This window comes from Hipposideros armiger, unplaced genomic scaffold, assembly GCF_001890085.2.
Source record: "Hipposideros armiger isolate ML-2016 unplaced genomic scaffold, ASM189008v1 scaffold_416, whole genome shotgun sequence".
NCBI classification, from domain to species: Eukaryota; Metazoa; Chordata; class Mammalia; order Chiroptera; family Hipposideridae; genus Hipposideros; species Hipposideros armiger.
Genome location: NW_017731766.1, coordinates 252,013 through 274,410, shown reverse-complemented (window position 1 = coordinate 274,410; position 22,398 = coordinate 252,013). Strand labels below are relative to the sequence as shown.

General features: G+C 36.8%; 1 protein-coding gene across 2 annotated transcripts in view; it reads right to left on the bottom strand.

The window, feature by feature from the left end:
• Window positions 1–22,187, bottom strand: part of GABRB2 (gamma-aminobutyric acid type A receptor subunit beta2) — a 218,847-nt gene extending 196,660 nt beyond the window's left edge. The window contains exons 1-3 of one of the 2 annotated variants that reach the window (XM_019664092.1): window positions 21,719–22,187; window positions 21,469–21,560; window positions 20,399–20,466 (exon numbers count right to left, since the gene is read on the bottom strand). In XM_019664092.1, coding sequence (XP_019519637.1) covers window positions 20,399–20,466; window positions 21,469–21,560; window positions 21,719–21,795 — 237 coding nt within the window. In that variant the 5' untranslated portion in view covers window positions 21,796–22,187. The remainder of the gene's footprint in view (window positions 1–20,398; window positions 20,467–21,468; window positions 21,561–21,718) is intronic. The other variant, XM_019664093.1, reaches the window with a different exon arrangement.
• Window positions 22,188–22,398: the final 211 nt, after the last annotated feature.

Below are 22,398 nucleotides of genomic sequence, written 5' to 3'. Positions count from 1 at the left end.
CTCAGAAATTAACTTGCCTAACTTCACACGTGCTTGAGATGTTAATACAGTCCTTCTGTGTCCAGGCCATACACTGCAAAACCAGTTCACAAGTACGCATGCATCCTATGGGAGCAGGTACCCTGGCTAAAGCCAAGGGGGCAGCTCTGTTGTTTCGGTACAGGCTCTAGGACTGTGGATAAAGCTTATTTGCCTTTGTGAGATGAACAGAAAAGGAGCATGGGGGAACTCCTCATCACAGCTTGCCATGTTAGACCGCAACGATCAATAAAGCTTGCCAAACAATCGATATCTACTATAACACAACTGCCTCAGAAAACAGATATAACAAATCCTATTTACTGATTTGGGGGTATTGTCTACAGGAAGTCTGCTTTGCTGGCTGTGACTAGGAACATCTATGATTTGTGATGCTTGATTAAATGTGCCAATCCTTCAAACCTAGACAATTCTCCTAGGGAAAGAAAACCTGGAGGGCCACTGGTTTTAGTGGTTTCTTGAGATTACCCAACACATTAAAATGAAATGATGCTTAGCATGTCCAAGCTGCTCCTTCTGGGTTAACTACAGGGTTTATCAATGCTTGAAAACAATGTATTTGGTGCCTGGTCCAAATATTTTAATCATGGTCACCAAAACATCCATCACTCTTTCTTACTACCTTAAAAAATCTTTTCATTGATTACACATCTGCTAATTAACCTGATTCCTGAATTAGTAAGCAGAACACTGAATTGTAGTCTGTAAATTCAGGATTCTAATTCAAATTCTATTACTTAGCTAACCATATGACTAAGTGTTAATAAGTCACTAAACATCTCTGGATTTTACTTTTGAAAAAAGAGAAAGAAAGAGGGGGAGAGAGGGAAGGATGGAAATACAGGCGCTTGTTACATTCACCTCCCAGAAATAGTGGGAAGATCAAATGAGGTAAATTATATTAAAGTGCTTTTAAAACCATCAAATGCGGTAAACTTGTTAGTACTGGAATTATCATTGTTTGACGCATGTACACTCAACCAGGACATAACTTGGATAGCACATAACAAAGTTAAAAAAGAAAGAAAGAAAGAAAGAAAGAAAGAAAGAAAGAAAGAAAGAAAGAAAGAAAGAAAGAAAGAAAGCCAGACAAAGATGGGACAAGTATTGTGAACATTTGGATTTATTTTACTACTTTTCACACTCTTAGAATGACCTTGGCCACTACTTTCAAATGCATCAGAGAAGACTGAGTTGCCTTTCTAGCATTAATAAGCTAAAACAGGTTATTTTCTTTTTCTCTATCCTAGAAGGCAAATGGAAGCTATCAAGCCATGATGTAGAGCATCTGCATTTTCTGAGGTAAAATTCCATGCTATTTCCAACTAGAAGGGTGTCATTTTCCAGTTAGGAACCTTGGGTCTTTGTCTTTTGAAAATAAAGCTCTTGCATTAGCACACATTTAAGGTTAGACACATTTGAGTCAGAAAGAAAATGGCCTCTGTAAAGAGCTGAGAGCAGATTCGGTGTTGTTTTCATTTTAGCTTCTCAATAAAATTGTTCTCAGACATACGCACAGATATTAGTACACATGAATCTTAGCATCTATCAACTTCAGAGCCTGCTCCTGCAGATAGACACCTTGGGGCAATGGTGCCCCTAAAGCTCTACAGGATTAGCAAAGTGCTTATTCTGCAAAACAATTGCAAAATATTCAGTTGGAAAGAAACACACTTTCGATAAACAACACAACTACTGTTTGTCAGCTTTTTTCTGGCCTAATAAGCAATTCGGTCTTTTTTTTCCTCTCGTTCTTTCCAACTTCATTTCAAATTTAACAATTTAGAAACAAAAATATCTGCTTGCTGTTTTTTTTTTTTTCATTTTTTTTTTAAGACTCAAAGACTCAGAATTTCAGAACTCAAATGGATATGTTAACACAATCCTTTCCTCCCTTCCATACACTCAGAATTGTAATGATGGCCCAGAAAAGAAAACAAACAAACAAAAATACCTGAGATCACATGCCGGTGGGTAGGTGAATCAGGCTTAGGGTCTGGGTCTCCTGTGTCCTCGCCCTGGGCCCTAGGTTCCTTTCTACCACATATTCTACCACTGAGCTTCATTGACCATTCCATGGTCATGTGCTCTTCAGGAAGTTACCCTTGATCTGGTGTCCACTCTATATAAATCGAAGTCATGAATGTCTCAGAGGTCTTGCGGCACCATGCAACATTAAGTTTCTGTGCATGTGTAATATTGTTAATACATTTTATTTGTTGAGATTTATTATGTGCAAAGAACTTTGCTAAGCCTTCTATGTATGGTAAATCATTTAATTTTTAGAGTCATCTTTTGAAGCTGACACTATTATTATTCCTATTCAACAGAGGAGAAAAGCGGTGGTTTAATTAATTAAAGTAATTCGGGCCACATTACATAGCTTCATAAGGAGAAGAGCCAAGATGCCATGGTCCAGATCTTCAACCACTACGTAATGCTACAGGGGTTTATAAAAACATCAAAGAAAAAACATACACTTCACACATTTTCATGAGTAAACTTGCCTTTATCAGTTTTAAGAAAAGTGAAATCCTACCAGTTGGTGAATTAACAGCCAAATGTATTTAGTTCTAATCACACAATAAAAAACTGATTGTGTTTCATTCTGTTCTTATTAAATACATTTCAACCTATTTCAAAGATATTCACTATTAGTAAAGATGTACAAGGACTGAATTTGAAACTTGGCTTCATTTATCTGACAGACTAAATTAGTTCACTGTTTATTTTTCTGCTCATCTTACATCTACAGTTGTATGGCATTTGTACTGGCTGCTAAAGTCACAATCATTATACTGCATTTTATGTACAGTCTGATGGTACTCCCGTTTAGTTTTGCCCCCTGGTTTAGTTTTGAATCCCAGCCACAATTCCAGTGTACAAACTTCAGAAAGGAATACGAACTGCCTAAATATGTCACGCTGGGAACATTCTCTGAAAAGTTCTGTGTATTCTACTGTCACCTCCCTCGGTATGCAGATGCTTATATAACTGCAGGACTTCTGTGATAAGGCTGCACTAGGATACCAGAGCAAATTCTCCAAATCAACTGAAATACCCTTAAAGGCAAATTGCAGGTTGAACGTAAGCGATGATAACAACTTCTAAACAAAACTATACTTTTGTTTTGCTACAAGTTCTTGTGAGCAAGAAATACTACTAATAAAAGGAATTATAAGTTATTCCAGCATTAGTTTAATTCAGCTATTATGTAACTTCCCATGAGTCAGATCTTTTTTGAGCTAAAGCTGGCGATGGATGGAATAGTCAAGAAAAGAAACATGGTCATGACCTCATGAAGCATAGTCTGATGGGCTATGGCACTATTTCTTCAGTAGAGCGAAACTTTTAAGGACCAAGAGTAGAAAAAGATTTTCTTCATTCTAATTCTTATATTAATCAAAATATTAACCTTCTCTAAAGCATCCATCCATTATTAGGTCAGGAAATTTCACAATTTACTACAAAGCAAACCGAGCATAAGTTACTATATCTCCCTTTAAAAAAATAACAGAAAAACTATAATAGTTGAAGAGCAAATCTAAGAATAATTAATGAGACAAAGAGCCTCACATTATTTTCTATAACTCTTCCAATTTTAATCCTGAATATCTTTTCCTTTTAATGCTTTTCATAATCTTAATAAATAGGTATTTCCCCATGAAATCATACCTTCAATGATTCTTACTTAATTTGAACCATCTGTTATTCAAGGAAAGGCCTAACAGATATACAAGCAAGAAAACCAAGTGATGCTATACAATTTCATATGCTGTATTTTCTATAGGTTTATATACAGAGTACGTACTTTGTATTTCATGCTATATTTATTGTCCGCAAACAAAGGTCAGAAAACTTTTTCCTATAATTACTGACAGTAAATATTTTGGATTTGACAGGCCTTATAGTCTCTGTTGAAACCATTCAAGTCTGCCTTTATAGTGCAAAAGCAGATATGGGTGATATGTAACCAGATGGACATGGGTAGGTTCCAATAAAAGTGTATTTATAAAAGCAGGCACCTAGCCATGTTTGGTTTACTCCTGCTGTAAAATATCAATAATCTTTTGGCCAACACTAGTTGAATAGAGATGAGCACAATCATCAAAAAAGCATGTCTCATAAAAATTCAGTTTGAAAATAAAATATTATAAAGTGTATCTATGAAGATAACATTTTATAATTATCTTTATCAAGGGAAATAAATCTATAGATCATTAAGAATCAAATTCCCTTTCAACTGTGCTGTATTCAGTATTCTATTTACAATAATACTATATCTGTATTTTTTAATAAAAACACAGAAACTAGACACAGATGTGAAGACCAAACCTCCCTTGATATATCAATCAGAAATCAATTCATTGACATGCAGCATATCAATACTTTAAAAAAAAAACATGCATCTAATATAGGCATTTCATTTTGCATGTAAAAATGTATATTCAGTAAACACATGCAAAATAGCATGGAATTCTAGCGTTCTTAGAGTTTGCCTATATTGAATTACACAAAGCACATTTTCCCGTTCAAGGCTGTAGTCTTTTGAAGTTGATGTATGTGACATTGTCATTTCACAATATACGAGTATCTCAGCCTTCTATGTATCTAACTTAAGTTTATCAGTATTAAATAATTCAACCTGAGGATAATAAGCACTTAAACAGGAAAAAAATAACCATTTTATACTCAATTTTATGTTATATATATATATATATGTGAGGTGTATGTGTGTGTGAGACTATGCATGTGACAGCCAAATACTAGATGCTGCCGACTAGTTTACAGAAATTCTTTCTTCCTGCAGCTTCTGAACTTTTTGTTTTTTTTTCCCTCAAAGACACATCTGATTTACCCAAAAGTTACAATTCAATGGAAGAGTCACTAAATCCCCTAAAATATATACGGCATGTTTTCTCTAAACTTTTGTAATATATATTGAGATATTTTCTAGAAATCTCAAACTTCATGCACAACTAAACCATCCATCCTTAGCTGAAGATGGTAATTTGCTTTACTGGACAGTTTGAGTTAATAAGTCAATGCATTTGAAACAATCACACCAATTATGAATTTAGGCTACCATAATGGGAGAGTTTCTACGGTTCTCTGTCTTCTGGTGATCAAGTCCCTGGATAAAAGTCTTGATCATATTTAGTATTGAATCCAGACAACTCTTCTCTGTGAAACAGGCACATGTGGCAATATTAATTCACAGGGTATCAGTTATACTATTGTATTCTCTGGCTGTAACTGTTCTCAACATGAAATAGTCCTCTTCAACTATTTATAATTCAACTATTGATACCTCAAGCAATGGACACCAGAGATTATTACATGGAGCACAGGATGATGATTTGACTTACTACATCCAAAAAAGTTTTCGTATTTTCATAAGGTTTATCATGTGCAAGATAAAAATGGGATACATTAATCAGGGACTATGGTTCTAAATCTAAATGTTACTCAATAAGGTTATAAAAATAGAAGGAATCTTTTAAGGCTACATGCCCTCAGTGGTAACTCATGTTGGTTCTATGGGACCAATTAAATGAGTCCTATATAGAATATCGAAACTGAATAAGACAATCATTTTTAAATGTTTAAATGTATTAGGGCTATAATAAGCTGCAAAAAAGTACATAATGTTTCTACACATACATTTCAAATATGTTGGTGATACTCAAGGCACCCTCATGTGCAAATTAAAATGGAAATGGTACCCTGAGTTGCAAAGTTAAAAGACACCCCTTTTCAAATGTATATTTGGCATTTTCTCTTTTGGCCAAGAATTAAAAATAATAATTGGATATAAAAATATCATTTTTAATAACTATAAAAGACTATAAAGTAGTAAAGAATAAATTTAACAAGAATTATGCAAGGCCTATGGGAATAAATTTAACAAGGAATATGCAAGACTCACGTGGAGAAAACTATAAAATTTTAGTGAAGAACATGTATAAATAGAGAAAAATAGTATGTTCTTCAATAAGAAAAACCAATACTGTTGAGAAGTAAATTTCCTTCCAAATTCCTCAATGAATTTAAATGGAATTACAACCAAAATAATAGAACTTTTTAACTTGCTCAAACTTAGATTATAAAATCATAACTATTTCATAAATGGCTAAGTATAATTAAGTAGAAACCTAATGAGGGTAGATTTGTGTTGATATTTAGAACTTTAATAATTAAAACCATATGGAGCTGGCACAAAAATATGGAAAATATTAATGAGGCAAATTATACAGCAAAATGAAAGACCTGAGGACATGAGATTTTGTGTATGATAAAGACATTTCAAGTCATGTGGGAAAAGATAGATTACTTAATTCAGTGTTATTATGACATCTATCTATGTATTTACCCATCTATCTATCCCCTATCTATATATATTCCTGCTTCAGAACTTACTCTAATGCACGTATACATCTCAAATGGTTCAATATTTATGTGAAAAAATACATAAAATACTGAAAGATCATTTGAACTTTAAAAAAAAAAATCTTGAGGTGAACAAGATTTTCAAAGTCTGAAAACCAAAGTAAAAAACCATAACATATTTTAGTGCATACAAATATAAACTTCTGAACACTAAATATATTTATCACAAAGTTATTACACAAGAAAATATGTTTGCAATATATGACACCGCGTTAATCATCTTAATATATAGGATGCTATAACAAATAAGAAAAAAATAAGTCCTCCAATAAAAATCAATAAATGACATGAAACGGCAAGACAGAGAGAAGAAATATAAATGGCTTATAAACACAAAAAGGTGTTTGAGACAGTTACCTCGAAATAAAATTATTAATAATAATAATAATAAATCAAGAAAATTACCAATTTCACATAGCCAATTAGCAAAGGTAGAAATAATGAACACACTGAGGGAGATACCCAGGACTGGTTTCTGTGTGCAGTGGAACTTGCATCCACTGGTGGTATGAACATAAATTAGCACATTTTAAAAGGATAGCTTTGTAATATGTTTAAATATCTAAAATGTGCAAACTCTGGTTTTCAGTAATCTCACTTTTAAGAATTTATGAGGGGAAATAATTTTACAATTCCATCAATGACACACAGGACTGTTTAATATAGTTCAGTTCACAATAAAAATCCCCCTGAATAATGATAATGTCCATCAACAGATAATTGATTTAATAAATATGGTACAGCCATACAATCAAATTATATGCAACCATCAGTACTATGTCATTGAAAAAATTTAGGTGGCATCAAAAGATGTTCACAAAAGATGTTACGCGCAGAGATCACATTATACAATATGATAATTCTATTTCATGTGCATGCATGTGAATTCCCAAAAAGTATACAGGTTTAGCGATTATTTTGCTAACCGTATTTATTTCTGGGTGACAACATTGATAAAAATCTTCACTTTTCATTGAAGTTTACTATATTACTGATTTTTCTCAATGAACAGAAATAAGTAATAACAATTCAGAGTTAAAAAATCACAGAATTTTAAGAAAAATCTATGACAGACAAATTTACCTGCTTTACAAAACAAACATGACAAACAGCTAAAAGTTACCTTATAACTTTCATTTAATTTCTTCAATTTCCAAATATAGAAACTGTGGAGCACAATTTAAGAAATGTGTACAAGGTTTTATCATTAGTGACAAATTCAGGACAAATCCAAATCTTCCTAGAACGTACCTGCTTTTGAAATAAACACTGACCCTACTAACCTTTTAGCAATAATTACAAATAACCTCTAAAAAATTCAATAGCATATTTTAGTACAAGGGCTGCTCACTTTTAAAACAAATACAGAACTCAATAGCTATTTTAAAGTTACACACGCACACCCACACACATACACACACACCCGGCCAAATTTTATTCTTAATTTTTATCAACCCAGTTGATTATTTGATAAAGTAGAAAAGAAGAACATACATTAGAAGTATTTTGTTTAAGCCACATATTTTTCCCAAACTTGAGGTACACAAATCTTGGACTGATCCTGAAATACATCACAATTATTATTTCACACAAATACTAATTATCATTTTACCGAGTATTCTGAGATAGGTACTGCCTTATTAAACTAACAGGATATATAAAGTGCTGACATCTTTTTTGGTTCTAAAAGTCTCTCATAAAATTTAATCGAAACCTAATTTTCCTATTAATTCTCGGGATTGCAATATGCATTTTTCAGGGCAGAGTTTTGTTTTGATGAAGAACTGAATTTATTCCTCAGTGATGAAAATTTATAACAACCACAAATAAAGCAAATCATAATCTTCAACTTATCCACAAACCCTAATGATGCTGAAACAGTGATAATTACTATTCTAATTGATTTTTAAATGACTTAGGCTGTCTTCTTTTGCATATTACAGATATTATTCTTTCTGTCCAATTTGTTTGATTTTTGTAGGTTCCAAAGTCATCTGGGGAGCTGGAATGTGGATTATTAACAATCATCCTGAGAGATTAAGATGGAGGCAGGCCCGTTCAATTTTTTCAACTTCCTTTTCCTTCAACTTGAGAAAAACACAAAATAAATGGGATAGAGGACAGATGGGGCTCAACTCCCCATTCCAGCGCTTTTTAGTTATGAAATACTGAGGGCTGTATTGTCTTGGTTCTAATAGGTTCTAACAGAAATCTTCTAATGCTATTTACTGTTCTGTAAAATGTAATGATATTTCTTATTTTGTAATTTTTGAGGTTTAAATGTGAAATCATTGAAAAATTACATTTCATTTCATAGAATATTCTCAATAAATGGTAGTGGTTTTTGTAGTGTTTTTAGTTATAATACAACCCAGTTATATGTCAAAGGTATAATGTAATTTTCCAAGTCCTGTTTTTCACTGACCCTTTTTATTTAAAATATTTGTTTATAAACTATCAAATGACTAAAATAACAAAGATAATTTGCATGTACTTTGATACTGTTGATCCCCTATCATATAAATTCAAAAGGACAGTCCCTGATTATATACACATTCTTACATGGCAAATCCTTGTTGCATATTTTATAAAATATTCATTTATACTAAGCAAAACCCAGCTACCCTTGTAAAAAAGGTCTTCTGCTATTTCTTATCTAATGCAAGCATATTGCAAACTCCACAGGATAAGAACTACATATGTCTGTCTCTCTCCACCTCCCTATCTGAGCCTCTATATCTTTGTGTCTCTGGTTCACTCTCTCTCTTTAAAGCCCAACGGTGTAAGTAGCATTTGGTTTCATCAAGTTTTGTTCCTGCTATAATTGCACCGTGCACAAAAGCACAAAGACTGGGTGCTCAGAGCTCCAGGACTGTGGCATTTTTTTCAAATGAGAGCATAAATAAGAAGTTTTTGTTTTTGTTTTGTTTTTGTCCAAATCTGGGAATTTTACCCCAGGACACATTTCTAATATTTGCCACTTGGACTAAGCATCCTAAGAAAATTCCATTATAAGAAATTTCCACCTGTGTGGTCTAGGAGGTGATGGTGGTCACAGTTAATTCGGTAAAATAACAAGATAAAGTCATTTTAAATGCGGGTTTAAATGATGGTTCATTAAATAGATACTTTATGGTCTTTTAGAAAATTTGCAATTAAGATTTTAAAATGATGACTGATCTTTCCAGATAACCACAGATTATTTGCCAGAAAATATTACTTGGTGGTGTTATGAAAGCAATTAGCAAAATTATTTTACTCAGATTTCCTACAGAACAGAATTGGGTCTCTAAAATCTAAAGTCTAAAATAAAGCATTCAAAAAAATCTCAGATAAATAAGGAAACTTTTTTTTTATGTAGTCTATAATTCCATGGATCTTTCATCTGTAAATGTAACAAGTTCTTATAATATTACGACTTTTGAAATAATAAGGGTATCATTCTCTAATGAATTGTTAAAAAAAAATGCTTTGCCATACACGCATACTCATGTGATTCAAGTAAACACTTATGATCATTCTTCCAATACATAAACCAGGTGCAAATTTACACAGCCTAGCAGATCAGCCCCACCAGTGTGAAAAAAGTGAGCTAACTTAACAGTGAGTGTTTGAAAGAAAAGTGATTTATACAACTGGTCAAACAGAGAACATTTCAAGAGATCTTCAGTCTACTAATTCAAACTCTCATTTGGCCAAAGAAATAGAAGTATGTATTTACAAAATACGTCTTGAAGTTTCTTTGTATGTTGATAAAAAAAAAAGAAAAGAAAAGAAAACTAACACAAAAAGTACTTAAATTTCTTTTTTTGCGGGGGGGGGGTGGTTAGCACAGCGACTTCAACAACAGTAAGTGCACAGAATTGTGATTAGATTTTACAACTCAGTAACTGGGACCTATTTACTTATATTTAAACCTTTTTCTTATTTTATGATATTCTTTAAAATAGCCTATAAATCATTTCACTTAATATCAATGTTAAAAAATAGTTCCTGAAAAATCTACAGTTGATGTAGATTCTCCACGCCTCACGAAAACTGACAATTTTTAAAGATGATTTTTGTATATTTGTTTAAAAGTTAGTTGTCTGACTGTCAATACAGTTAACTTGTAGTCCTAAGAAGCTGGAAAATTTAATAATTATTTTAAAACAAATACTCCATCCTGGAGGGGATGAACAGCACACTCTCTGAAACATGACTTTTTCTATGTTGATGCTTTAGAAGCTGAAAGGTAAGAATAAATAGGACTGTTTTGATAGAAAACAGCAATCACCTTTGAATTATCTATATTACCAGCCCTACTATTCAATAATTTTCCCATTAGCAGAAGAATATGCAGAGTAAAACAGACTTTGATTTTCCATTAGTCATTGTACTCTTATTTTCATGGAAAACCCCAAGCTGTAAAGCAGTGTGAAGGCTTTCAAACATGCAGATTCCTGAACTCCCCCACACCCTCCCCCCAGGCCTACTGAATCAGGCTGTAGATATGGGCCCTGAAAAGACTTAGATTACTAGTGTGCAGCAAAGTCTGAAAATCACTGTGAAAACCTCGTTCTCAACCTTTAATTTTGACTCCTCTGAGGGATACACCACGCTCCTTTCCCACCACCTGAAACACTCTTCTGTCCATCAACCCTCACCTCCCTACTCAGGGAATCAAGGTTAATCTTTCCCAACTCTAGAGAGAGCCTTAGCCCCAAAATAAAGACTATTTTATGTCCTCCCATGACATACCTGCCTGGCACTGTGTGGGTTATGCTAGCACTTGATAAATACTTGCTGGTAGCAATGATATACTGTAGCCCCTCAATTACTCATCCAAAAAATCCATTCAATGCATATTGTTGAACATCTACTAATTGTCAGGCTTCGTGCCAGGCACTGGGGATGCATGCAGACACTGACCACATATTTGCACACCTCAAAATCTCTGATCTTCCTCCATGGCTTATTCATCTATCATTTTTCTAAGATACGTGTAGATTGGCCCCAAAACTTCATTAAATTGTTGCCATTGTGTGAGAAGTTATTTCACCTTCAATTGCCCAAACAATTGCTTCTAAGTTAAGACCTCTTGGCAGGTAAGTGGGCTGTAGATGCCAAATTATAGAGCAAGGAAAAGGAGACTTGGCAGCAAAAATGCAGATGGAATGTTAACAAAACGAGCATCAGCGAGAGCCAATGGGCTAGAGACACCCCCATATTTTTCCATATAAATAATGATAGGATAATGCAAACCTATTTCTCTCCTTGTTTAATAAAACATATATTTGCAAATATATGTTTGTGTCTTTTAAAAACTGGTGTTTGTATCTTTTAAAAATTCAAAACCATCTACTTTCTTATTTCTCTTAACCACCTCATTCAAAGTAATTTTTATGTTGTCCAAAAATGTAAATTAATTTCGGAAAAACTCAGTAATATCAGGATAGAAACAGAGTAAAGAGTAGATATGTAAATGTGACTCAAATTGATATATAGAACTTAAAAAAATTTCCATTTATATGCTTTTTAAATCTAGTTCTCTATTTTGCATATGATCTGTATATTATAGTTAATGTTGTATAAGTAAAAGTAAATGCGTTTATTTTCAAATAGTCTGTAGCTAGAATTAAGACTAATAATCTATTAAATGTGTTTTTGAAATCCTTTTAGAACAAAACACACAATGAATAAAAAAGAAAATGCCAATACATTCATATGTTTAGATATACTAGTAAGATCATGGAAATTGCATGAAAAAACACACCAATTTTCATTGGTGTGTAGATTTGTTTTTTTAAGAAATCATAAAACTGAAAATACTCATGGTCTGCTAAGAAAAATATAGGCTATAAAATTCCCTACAAAATTACAATAAGGTCAATGTGTAAAATATGAATAAGCAAATAGACAAGAACTAAAAGGTAACATAGGGAAATTAAAATACAGTTTTAATGAAGTGTTTGGGACATGGACAACTTTTGCCTTTGATGTTTGTTGGTATTTTAAAATTGGTTTGGTCACAACGTACCAGTAAACAAGAATGAAAATGGCAATTAAACACAAAATCTATTACTTAATGAAAAAAATCTCCTTCTTCTCTCTACCTGTTTGGAGACAAAAAGCACATTGCCATTCTTTATCCCTGTTTCTCAACTGGGGACAATTCCACTCCCTCAGGGCACATTTGGCAATTTCTGAGACATTTTTGGTTTTCATGGCTGTGGGGGTACCTCTGGCATCTAGTGAGTAGAGGCCAGAGAAGCTGCTAAACATCCTACAATGCACAGGATAACCCCCACAGCAATGAGTGATAGGTCCGTACATGCCAACGGTGCTGAGGTGAAGAAACCCTGTTATGGTATGGTCACAAAACAAGTCAGTGCCCACTCCTAGAACTAAGCTCCTCTCCTCAATGCTTAACAACAAAACAAAACACTTCCTCTGATTACATTTTTATAGGAATTCCCAGGATCATTGGATCACTCGGTGCGGGACGGAAAGCGTCCTGAAGCACACACACGCTTTGAAAATACAAAACTTGAGGTACTTCCTTTGACTGTCTTCTCCGGCAGAGTAGATGAGGTCTTGATTTCATGTCACATTCAATCAAAGGCATTGTTCACAGAGCAAGAGCAAATAATTTGCCGTAAGAGTGAACCAACAGAAACAGATTTATAAACTTTCAATAGCAAGTGGCATAGTTGTTCTCAAATAGAGGAATATGCCTTCTAGAGATGTAATCTTTATAGTGAGTCTCATTTATATTATTTGGGATGGAGGAAGGAAATATCTAAGAGAAGAAAAAAATCTCTACCACCTTTAAGAGAATTATCTGCGGGAGCAATTTATCAGAAATCTCAAAAATGTGTTCTCAATGGGGAAAAAAAATTCAATTGAAAATTAATTCTTAATAAAAGAAGAAAGGGAGAGGGTATGGTCTTGTCATGAGTGCCCACCCACAGCTTCAAACCACTTGACAGTTTACGGCTCTTGACCATGTAGCAGCCAACATTTAGTGACAATTATTGGCCTTAATGTTTATCTGAGAGATTCTGCTACAGCAATAGGATAATTCTTAAGCTAAATGGTACCCATTCATGATGAAAAAAATTATGACATAACCGGCATCCTTGACTCTCCAAGATCCTACATAAACTTCCTTTATTGCTTAGTTTAAATTGTGCTCAACAGATGTAACATAAAATGTAAGTTTCTCAAGAACGAGGACCGTATCTTATATTTAATACACACTGAATAAAGTACGTACTTGAAAAAATAATTTTCATGAAATTAAGATATATTTTTCAAGGTGAAGAGAGGAGTAACAGTAATATCTTCTGACTAGTTTATCTGATAAAAAATAATAAATACAAACGACAACTACAACAAAACAGGATCCTCAAGGAATGGAAATTATTTGTTTTTTACATTTAAAGTTGCAATCTAGTGGGGTGGCTCAGGCTGAAGAACATGGAGTCAGTCATCGGCTAACTGTGTGACCTTGACCAAGTCACCTAACTTCTCTGAGCCTCAGGTTCCTCTTTTGGAAATAGGTTGATAGTAACCATCTCATTCTTTACAGGAGTGGATGATATAACGTATATCAACATGATACTTGCACAAGTTATGGACTCAATAAGCAGTAGCTATAATTATTGTATTATATTAGTGTTACGACGATGGTAGAAAATGCTAAAACGGAAAGAGCATGACAGCTTGCTAAACTGAGAAGGAGAGCTTCTAAGCATCACTTGCTTAAAGCCTGCCTGTGGCGAGTGAGTGTTCACATCCCCTTCACCATGCTTCGTGCTTCTTGGATATCCGTCCGAGCGTCCCAGGGAACCTCACTTACGCATTCTCCACAGCGGCCCATTTTAACCTCCTCTAACCTCAAAAGAAAGTGCCTCCTATGTCACAGGATATAGAGGTCTTCCATCAAGCAAGACTTTAGCTTCCTCTCTGTGCCCCCAGCGCATTTCCCACTTCCCATGTGCAACCTATGCCCTTCTCAGGGATGTTCCTCCTCCAAATTAAACGGCTCCATTCCTCAATTACCCTCTCCCCCACTGCACTTCCGATCCAAACTGTTCACAAATGTAGCTTCATCCACTAAATCTCCTTTTGCTACATTTGCCAATGAGCTTTGTTACTCTATCCGGGAGACACGTCTCAGGACTTATTTCAATTAATCCTTGTGGCATCTGACTCTCAAGTAAAAACAAAAAAACTGAAATGTCCTAAATTAAATTACAGGGGGGTCAGAGAGGGAGAGAAAGACAGCTGTTAGGAGCTGGGGGCCAGCTGACCAAAGACTGCTCGCATTCCTGAATGTATGTTGGAGTTCTGCGACTACATCCCGGCTTCTGCTACAATAGATGGGCCACCGCAACCCACGTACGCAGGGATTTTCAAGGCTGTTGCCTGGAACCAACCCAAACTAGTAACTATGTCTTCCTTACGGATGTGCTCCGATCAAAGAACGGCCCGTGCTTCACCTTATCCTAACCCCCTCTCATCTGCAGCCAATGTAAATTCTTTCAAAACAACTTACATCCTTCTTCTCCCAAACATAACGTATAAAAGCGCTCCTCAACTCCAAAGGGGTGGCCACGTTGCCTTCTGCACCTGAAGCCCGTTGCTGGTGGGTTTGCCTCCTGCCCCGCAACCTGGTCTTTTATATCCTAATATGAAAGGGCTTTCAGCTGTGCAAGTTACTGGTTCTGTTTAATATGGGACAGCTGACCATTCCCTTTGTTTGAACCTCTCTTGTGCCTCAGCTTTGAAGACGCTATTCTCTGCAGGCTCTCATGCTAACTCTCTGACGGCTGCGTAGCTACTTATTCATCTCCTCAGTAGGCTCCTTTCCACTACTTAAATCACAGCGCTCACCAGATCTCCATTTTTAACTGTCTTATCACATTCTGTTGTTTAATTGTATCCATTCATACAGTTATAATAAGTAGTACCACTTACATGCTGACATGTCCAAGTTCATCTGTCTAGTCACGACTCCTTACTTAACTCCAGGCTTTTGGAGGTTCCACATGTATAGAGAAGTCACCATTTCCCAGGCTGAACTCAGTGTCTGCCCACATGCCTCATCGCCACCCCTCCCTTCTCAGCTCGGCTGTTTTTGCTATGTTCTGTGTATCAATACATGACACCATGAGAAGCCTGGGATTCACCAAGTCCTGTCACTTCTACCTTGTAAATGCCCTGATTGTATATTTTCTCCTTTACGTACCTGCCTTAGTTAATCAATCGTTCCTGGATTTTTCAGAGGGTTTTCATCTTATGCCCAACGTTAGGCCTTGCTCCACTTCAATCCACCCTCCACACCTCAGAAGCATCTTCCTGAAGTGTGAATCTGTTTCTGTGATTCTACAATTTACATCTTTTCATGGGTCACAAAATTTAAACTCTTCAGCAAACCACCAAAATTGTCTTCATAATCTGATCACCACCTATGACCTCAATGCCAACTCTCACCTCCTCATTTCCACTTCCAATTACAGCCATTTTCAGCTACGTGCAAATCTGTAACCCCACTTATTTTTTCTTTGTCTCATTCTCCTATATGCCATCATTCTGCATAAAACATATGCATAGACTTCTAACTCCCAACTTCATCTACCAAATTCCTTTGTAATGCCTCATATTCTATATTTCCAATAGTCCCTATATGTTTTCTCTTTCAAAGCACTTATGATCCTATATTGTGATTCTTTCTATATGTCTTAGTTTAAACAGTGAGTGCCTTGAAATTTAGGACTATGATTCTATTCTCTGTTTCTCCAAATATATGGTATACTGTCTGTGTATAATAACAAATTACTGCCATAAAAATGAGTACTTCACTCAATATTTGTGTCATTCACCAGGAATCAAGTAGCCAACAAACAACTGTATACAGTCAAAACCGCATGAGGTGAGATACAATAATTTTGTCTATATGTATTTTATAAACATGAATTATTAGGAAGACAGAATAAATATGTAACATATAAAGCAACTAAAAATACCAAATAACAAGTGGATGATGTAGTAAAGTCAACAAGAGACAAAGAAGTCCAGGGGAGACACAGACCACTAAGTACTCACTGGATATTCAGAAAAATTTTAGGGAAAAGATAAGACATACGCTAAGTAAAAGCCTGCAGTAGAATTAAGACTAGTGAACACCTATATACTACATTTCATGAGGGCAGGGGATAAGCTGGTGTTCATCACTGCTCTGTTCCTAAGGCCTAAGACATGGTTGGATCATAGTAGCCGCTAAATAAGTATTTGTGTTGAATTGAATTTTAAACTTTGCAGCTGGTGATACAAGAAAACATCTGTTTTGTTTCTTTTTTAAGGCAGTACTTTTCTCCATTTGCCATCCCATGAAAAGGTAATTTGTGTATGTGTTTACTAGAACTCTTTCCTCAAAAGTGAAATAGTGCTTTACTCTTTGGTTGGCAAATGCGTTGTTTCAAGATGGAGAAGAATCTGTTTCAAATGAAGAGAAATCTATTTCAGTGCATAGTCCTCAGAGCCAATTTTAGATCTTAAAATGCACTTTTCATCAAGAATCTTAACAAAGAGATTCCTGCCAATTTAACCAAGACATCTAAAAATATTTCATTCTAAAGCCAAGCGTTCTGCTCAGGAGCATTCTAATTGAGATCATGTTCTTCCAAAGATCTTCCATTGAGCCAGCAGTCACCTGAGTCACATGGCTGAGTAAGATAACACCATCACCCTGCTGAGTAAGAACTCACAACTGTATGCCACTTAGGAATTCTGCATTTTCCTTAGTCTGTGCTGGATTTCCAAGTTTCCTAAAACTTCTTTGTACCCAACAGAGCAATTATGATAAACCAAACCAGAGACACATATAACTTTGAATTGGAAATCAACTTAACATATCCCCTCTCATTTGAAACATAAGGTAACTGAGACTTACTAATGCCAATTACTGACCCAACCACACTTAGGGTAGCAGCTTGAGTGGACACTGGGTCTCTTGAGTGACAGCCTGGTATTCAGTCTTTTACATAAGCTATGTTCATACAGCATCAGTACCTTCCACATATATCATTACATTAATTCTGATGGTCACCTGAGATAGGTAAATGTGGGGCTACCACACCCCTTTAACAGGTGAGTCATTCCCTCAGGATGCCTGAGCAGCAGAAGCAGAACAAGTATCCGAGACTCCTGACTCAGTTCAGGGTTTTTCGAGCACTTCCATTTACCAGGATCACCACACCAACAAGGACCGTTTTCTATTGGTACAAATGAGTCAATGACAATTTAAATGGTCTGGTGCCTACCATTCTTCAAAGGAAGATTTGCTATAATAAAAGTTACAATGACAAGAGGTTACAGGCCACAAAGAATAATAAGGTAGAAACATGTATGTTAACCAATTTTGAGGTTTTATTAAATAATCAATCAACCATTCTTTCAAAATGGAATATAATCAAAAATCCTAATCCTTTAAGACCTGTATACAGGGGGCAACGTGCCCCAAAATATCTTATTTTATTTAGATACCAGTGATGGCATTGCCCATCTGTTGCTTCAAATCAAAGACTAGTGTTTAAATAAAATAGCAATACCACAAAATGTTTCTTTGAAGGATTAACTTAAGGCCTCTAAGATTGCTATTGGAAATGTGTTTATTTTATAACAAGTAAAAATGTGTTGGGACAAGTCCCCTTGTGTCAGCATTAGGCTAAGAAAGGAATCGGGCATGGGGTTTTTAACACTTGGCTCTACTCATTAATGCTACCCTACTGTCCTATTTACAGCCTGACATTTGTTTTTTACACTTTCAGCATCCCATGATTTTTCAGCAACAGTAAATAACCTTAGGAGATGACACTTTGCCTTAGCTGGGTCTATATTTTGACTAGCAGGCCTTGGCACTGTGTCCAATTCAGATACCTCTCCAAAATGTGGCATGCGGGTCAAACATGAACAAAATTTAAGAAGGAAAAAAACAAACCCAAAAACACAGCCCTCTACGGCTCTAAACAATTTGGAATATAATACATCTACGTTATTAGCTCATCTATTGCAGCAATTCCTAATCATCTCATCATTGTCTCTTTGGATTCTAAATATTTCTTAAGTTTTCTATAAAATCCCATTTTGTGACACTCTAAAAGGAAAAATGGTGAAATGAAATTTGGGGGGAGAAAAGAGCATAAATAAATAAAAATGCAAAAGAGAGGCGTCTAATTCAATCATGTGTGGGGCACACTGAACCACACCTGATTTCTGTGTCACTGTTTTTAGCAACACAATGTATACTCAAGTAATTGGGACTTAGGGGGTAGCCACATTGGAACAGCTTTAATTTTTTTTAATGGTAAAACTCAAAGTATAAACCGACGGAAGACCTCTAAAATATCACAGAACTGAATATTTATATACCTGAGAAATTAAATAGTATCCCAAGAAAGAAACACTCTCTACCCACACAAGGGATTTTCAAAATGTATAGGAAATCTGTGGTTCGGAATCATCCAATACTGTCTCTTATCTGTGTTTATATCCCATATGGTAAAAACTTGGGCACTGATTGGAAAGTAAGAAGACACAAATCATTAAAACATTACTGAAATAACTGAATATTCCCTCCAGTAGTCATGAAATGTTTCATAATCTTGTGCTACCTCGGGATTATCACCTATATTTGGGCAGTGTAAATGGGGACGAAGCTGGTAATTTGAGCTTCCTCTTATTTGAATTCTGGGAATGTATGTTGAGAGCATGTCCATTACAGAGTTCTTCGGCTTTCTTGAGTTAGTGTCTTAACTTTCAAGTCCTGTTGGCCGGCTCAGAAGTGTTTTGCATTAAACTTTACACACTACACCCTCTTCTTTAACAGTGCATTGCATTTCGAGGCGGAACCATGGCACAACACGATTTTCTGAGAAATGTGCTGTGTGCTATCAGAATTGAAAGTGACGCTGGAATCTTACACTCAGATGCGGCCTTCTAGGGAGCCTTTTCCAAAGGGGAAAACTTCTAAAACAGAGAATAGTCACTGGAGATATGGCCCAAGTGTGGGTATCTGGGACACTAATGTGTCGTGTATACCTGCAGTGCCCCAACATGGACAGCAGGGGGCGCGCCAGCGTGAAACTAACCCCCCAACAAGTGTTTCCCGGTTGGGAACACCGAGGCTTTTTCTCTTAGCCCTTGCCCCGAGTCCAGGGAGGTAGCCAGTAAGGAGTGCTGTTATCCATACATTGTAAAAGCTTCGGACAGGCGGTGAATAGCATTGCAGAAGTAACGGGAGATGACACAAAAGTCTGAACTCGTCTTTTGAAAACAAGGATGGCCAATTTTTATTTTATTTGTTTTGGTGGTCTGAGGGCTTAAAGGAGCTGGCGAGCAATTGGGGGCGGTGCTCGCCATCAGCTGTAAAGAGAACCTCTCGTAGAGCAACAAGTGGACATGAGAATCACCTGGTCATTTATTCAGCCTTTTTGCTACAGTTTAGTTTGTAGGTTACATTCTCTGTTAAATGTCAAATCAAAACCCTCCCCTCTTTCCCTGACCCCACCCCAAACCAGAAAATCACTTGATGAAAGGGGTTTCCCATTGAACTTCAGGAAATGTGGCTTCTGCAGGGGGTCTCCTGCATGTGGCTGTGTTTTGCATGTGAATGTGTGATGCATTTAACTTGCTTTATGCCAAGTCCCAAGTATTAGAACCAAATTGGAAAAATCCTTAGGGACCAGAAAGAGCTGGCTCTGAAACCACAAACACATGGATTCCAAAGTAAAATGCCCTGCCCGCACCCCCACTTCATACACATAGTCAGACACACCCCACTCCTACTGGCTGACTCCCTTTTACCTACCCCCATCCCCAAATGAAGATCTGCAGGGACCCAGCCATAAACCTCAGTACTCACCATATTGACTTCAGAAACCATATCGATGCTGGCAATGTCAATATTCATTCCCACAGCCACAGGCGGACCTGCAAACCAAGATGGCCAACCACGTGATTTCTCAGAACTTCATTCATTCTTAGCAAGAGTTGTCCCGGGTCATGGGACATTCTGCCCCAAGTTCCTCCCCACTGCTCATCCTCGAATTCTTCAAGCCCTCTGCTCCTTTTTTAAAAAGGGTGGCAGGTGCTCCTCTATGAAATGCTGTATTGCACATGCACACACATGTCCTCATGGAGGAGGGATTCCAGCTCTATCTACATATGTAGATGTCTCAGCTCAAGAACACACACAACTCACCAAAGCATAGGAACCACTCTAGCCCAAAAGAATTTAATATGTTGTGTTGAAAGCCTCTCCTCCTCATTCCACGCTCCCACCTCACCCCCTGCTTCTTTATGCAGGTTTTAACTCTTTGAGCTTCATATGACTCTGAAGCAAAATTAAACGGACACATGAGGGTATCCAAAGCTTCCTCGAGAGAGGTGTCTGATGCTTCTTGCCCCCTCCCACCCTCCCTACCCTCTCAGCTCCTCAGCCCCCCAACTCTCTTCCCACCGCCTCATGCAGGGGCTGGATCACATCCAGACACCAGTCACTTTAAGCCATAGCCAGAACTCTTCCAAAGTAGGCGGGCACAAGGGGTTAATGCCACTTCTCAACCAATTGTCTGCACATCTCGTCCTCAAACATGTTCACGACTGCCTTCATTAAGCCAGGTTCTCTGGACACACCATTAACTAAACTTAAAAGATCTGTATCTGAACGAGGCAAAGGCAGTGAAGCAAAGGATCTGTAACAGCAATCACCACTACACACGAAGAAGGTCTCACATCTAAGTGCTGGATAATAACCAATCACCTTAAGTTTGGCTCAGTTTCTCAATATGGTAACACAGAGACACATTCAATACACCACAAGCACCACGATGAGGGAGAAGGGAGGCAGCGAATGCAAAAAGCTCCAAAGACATCTTATAAAAAGACAGGCTAGAGCTGGGCTGTTTCTCATTTCCAAGGCAACCCCATTACCTCCAAAATCTGGTCTCAGACGTATGTCATAGCCTTTCAGGAGTCTGTCCACCGTCTCCTTAACCAGGGACATGTTACTAGGGTCATTGACACTAAAGAAAGAAAAGACAATAAACAGGCATCAGTCAGGCTGCAAGCACAGCGTCTTCAGCATCTATCTGATCCTCAACACGGATCCCGGCTCGCAGAGGTTTGCAGGCAGAGCCCTTCAAAGTGAGAAAGGAAAAAGGGAAATGTCGGGCACACTTACCTCTGCGCACAGACAGCGGCGATTATTAAGGGGAATGACCAAATCCCAAAGTAGCCCTTTTTCCGGACTCTCCACATCCCTTTAGTTTTTGATGGGATTGAGGGTTTCACTGAAGACAGGAGATCCAACTTAGTCTGCCCAGTGCAGTAATTCTAATGTGAGGCGCATGCGCACGGCGTACCAAAACATCAAAGGAGCAGCAGCGGCTGCCTGGGACCAAGCAGATTTTCTTGCACAGGGGGGAAAAAAAAAAAAGAAATTAAAGGAGGAAAAGGAAAACCATATACATGTATAATATATACATATTTGAATACTATAAAAAAAGTCAGCGAGGACTCAGTAAAAATCTTTGCTGTCCTGTCGTTAAGACAAAATCAACCAGAGTGGCTGGTTAAGTTTTGGTAGTTACAGGAGGCAATTTTGCACCTCGCGGGTTCTAGGGTGTGTGTGTGTGTGTGTGTGTGTGTGTGTGTGTGTGTGTGTGTGTGTGTGTGTGTGTGTGTGTCCTCTTAAATGTGCAAAACCAGATTAGAAATGTAAAGGATAGCAGGTGTGGAGTGCGAGGGGAAGATGGTGCCGGAGAGACCACTTCTGGTCTCAGCAAGCAGGCGGGGAGAGGAGTTTGAACTTTATTTCCTCAGCAAAGAGCATCCCCTGCCTAGGGCAAGCTGGGTTGTGTG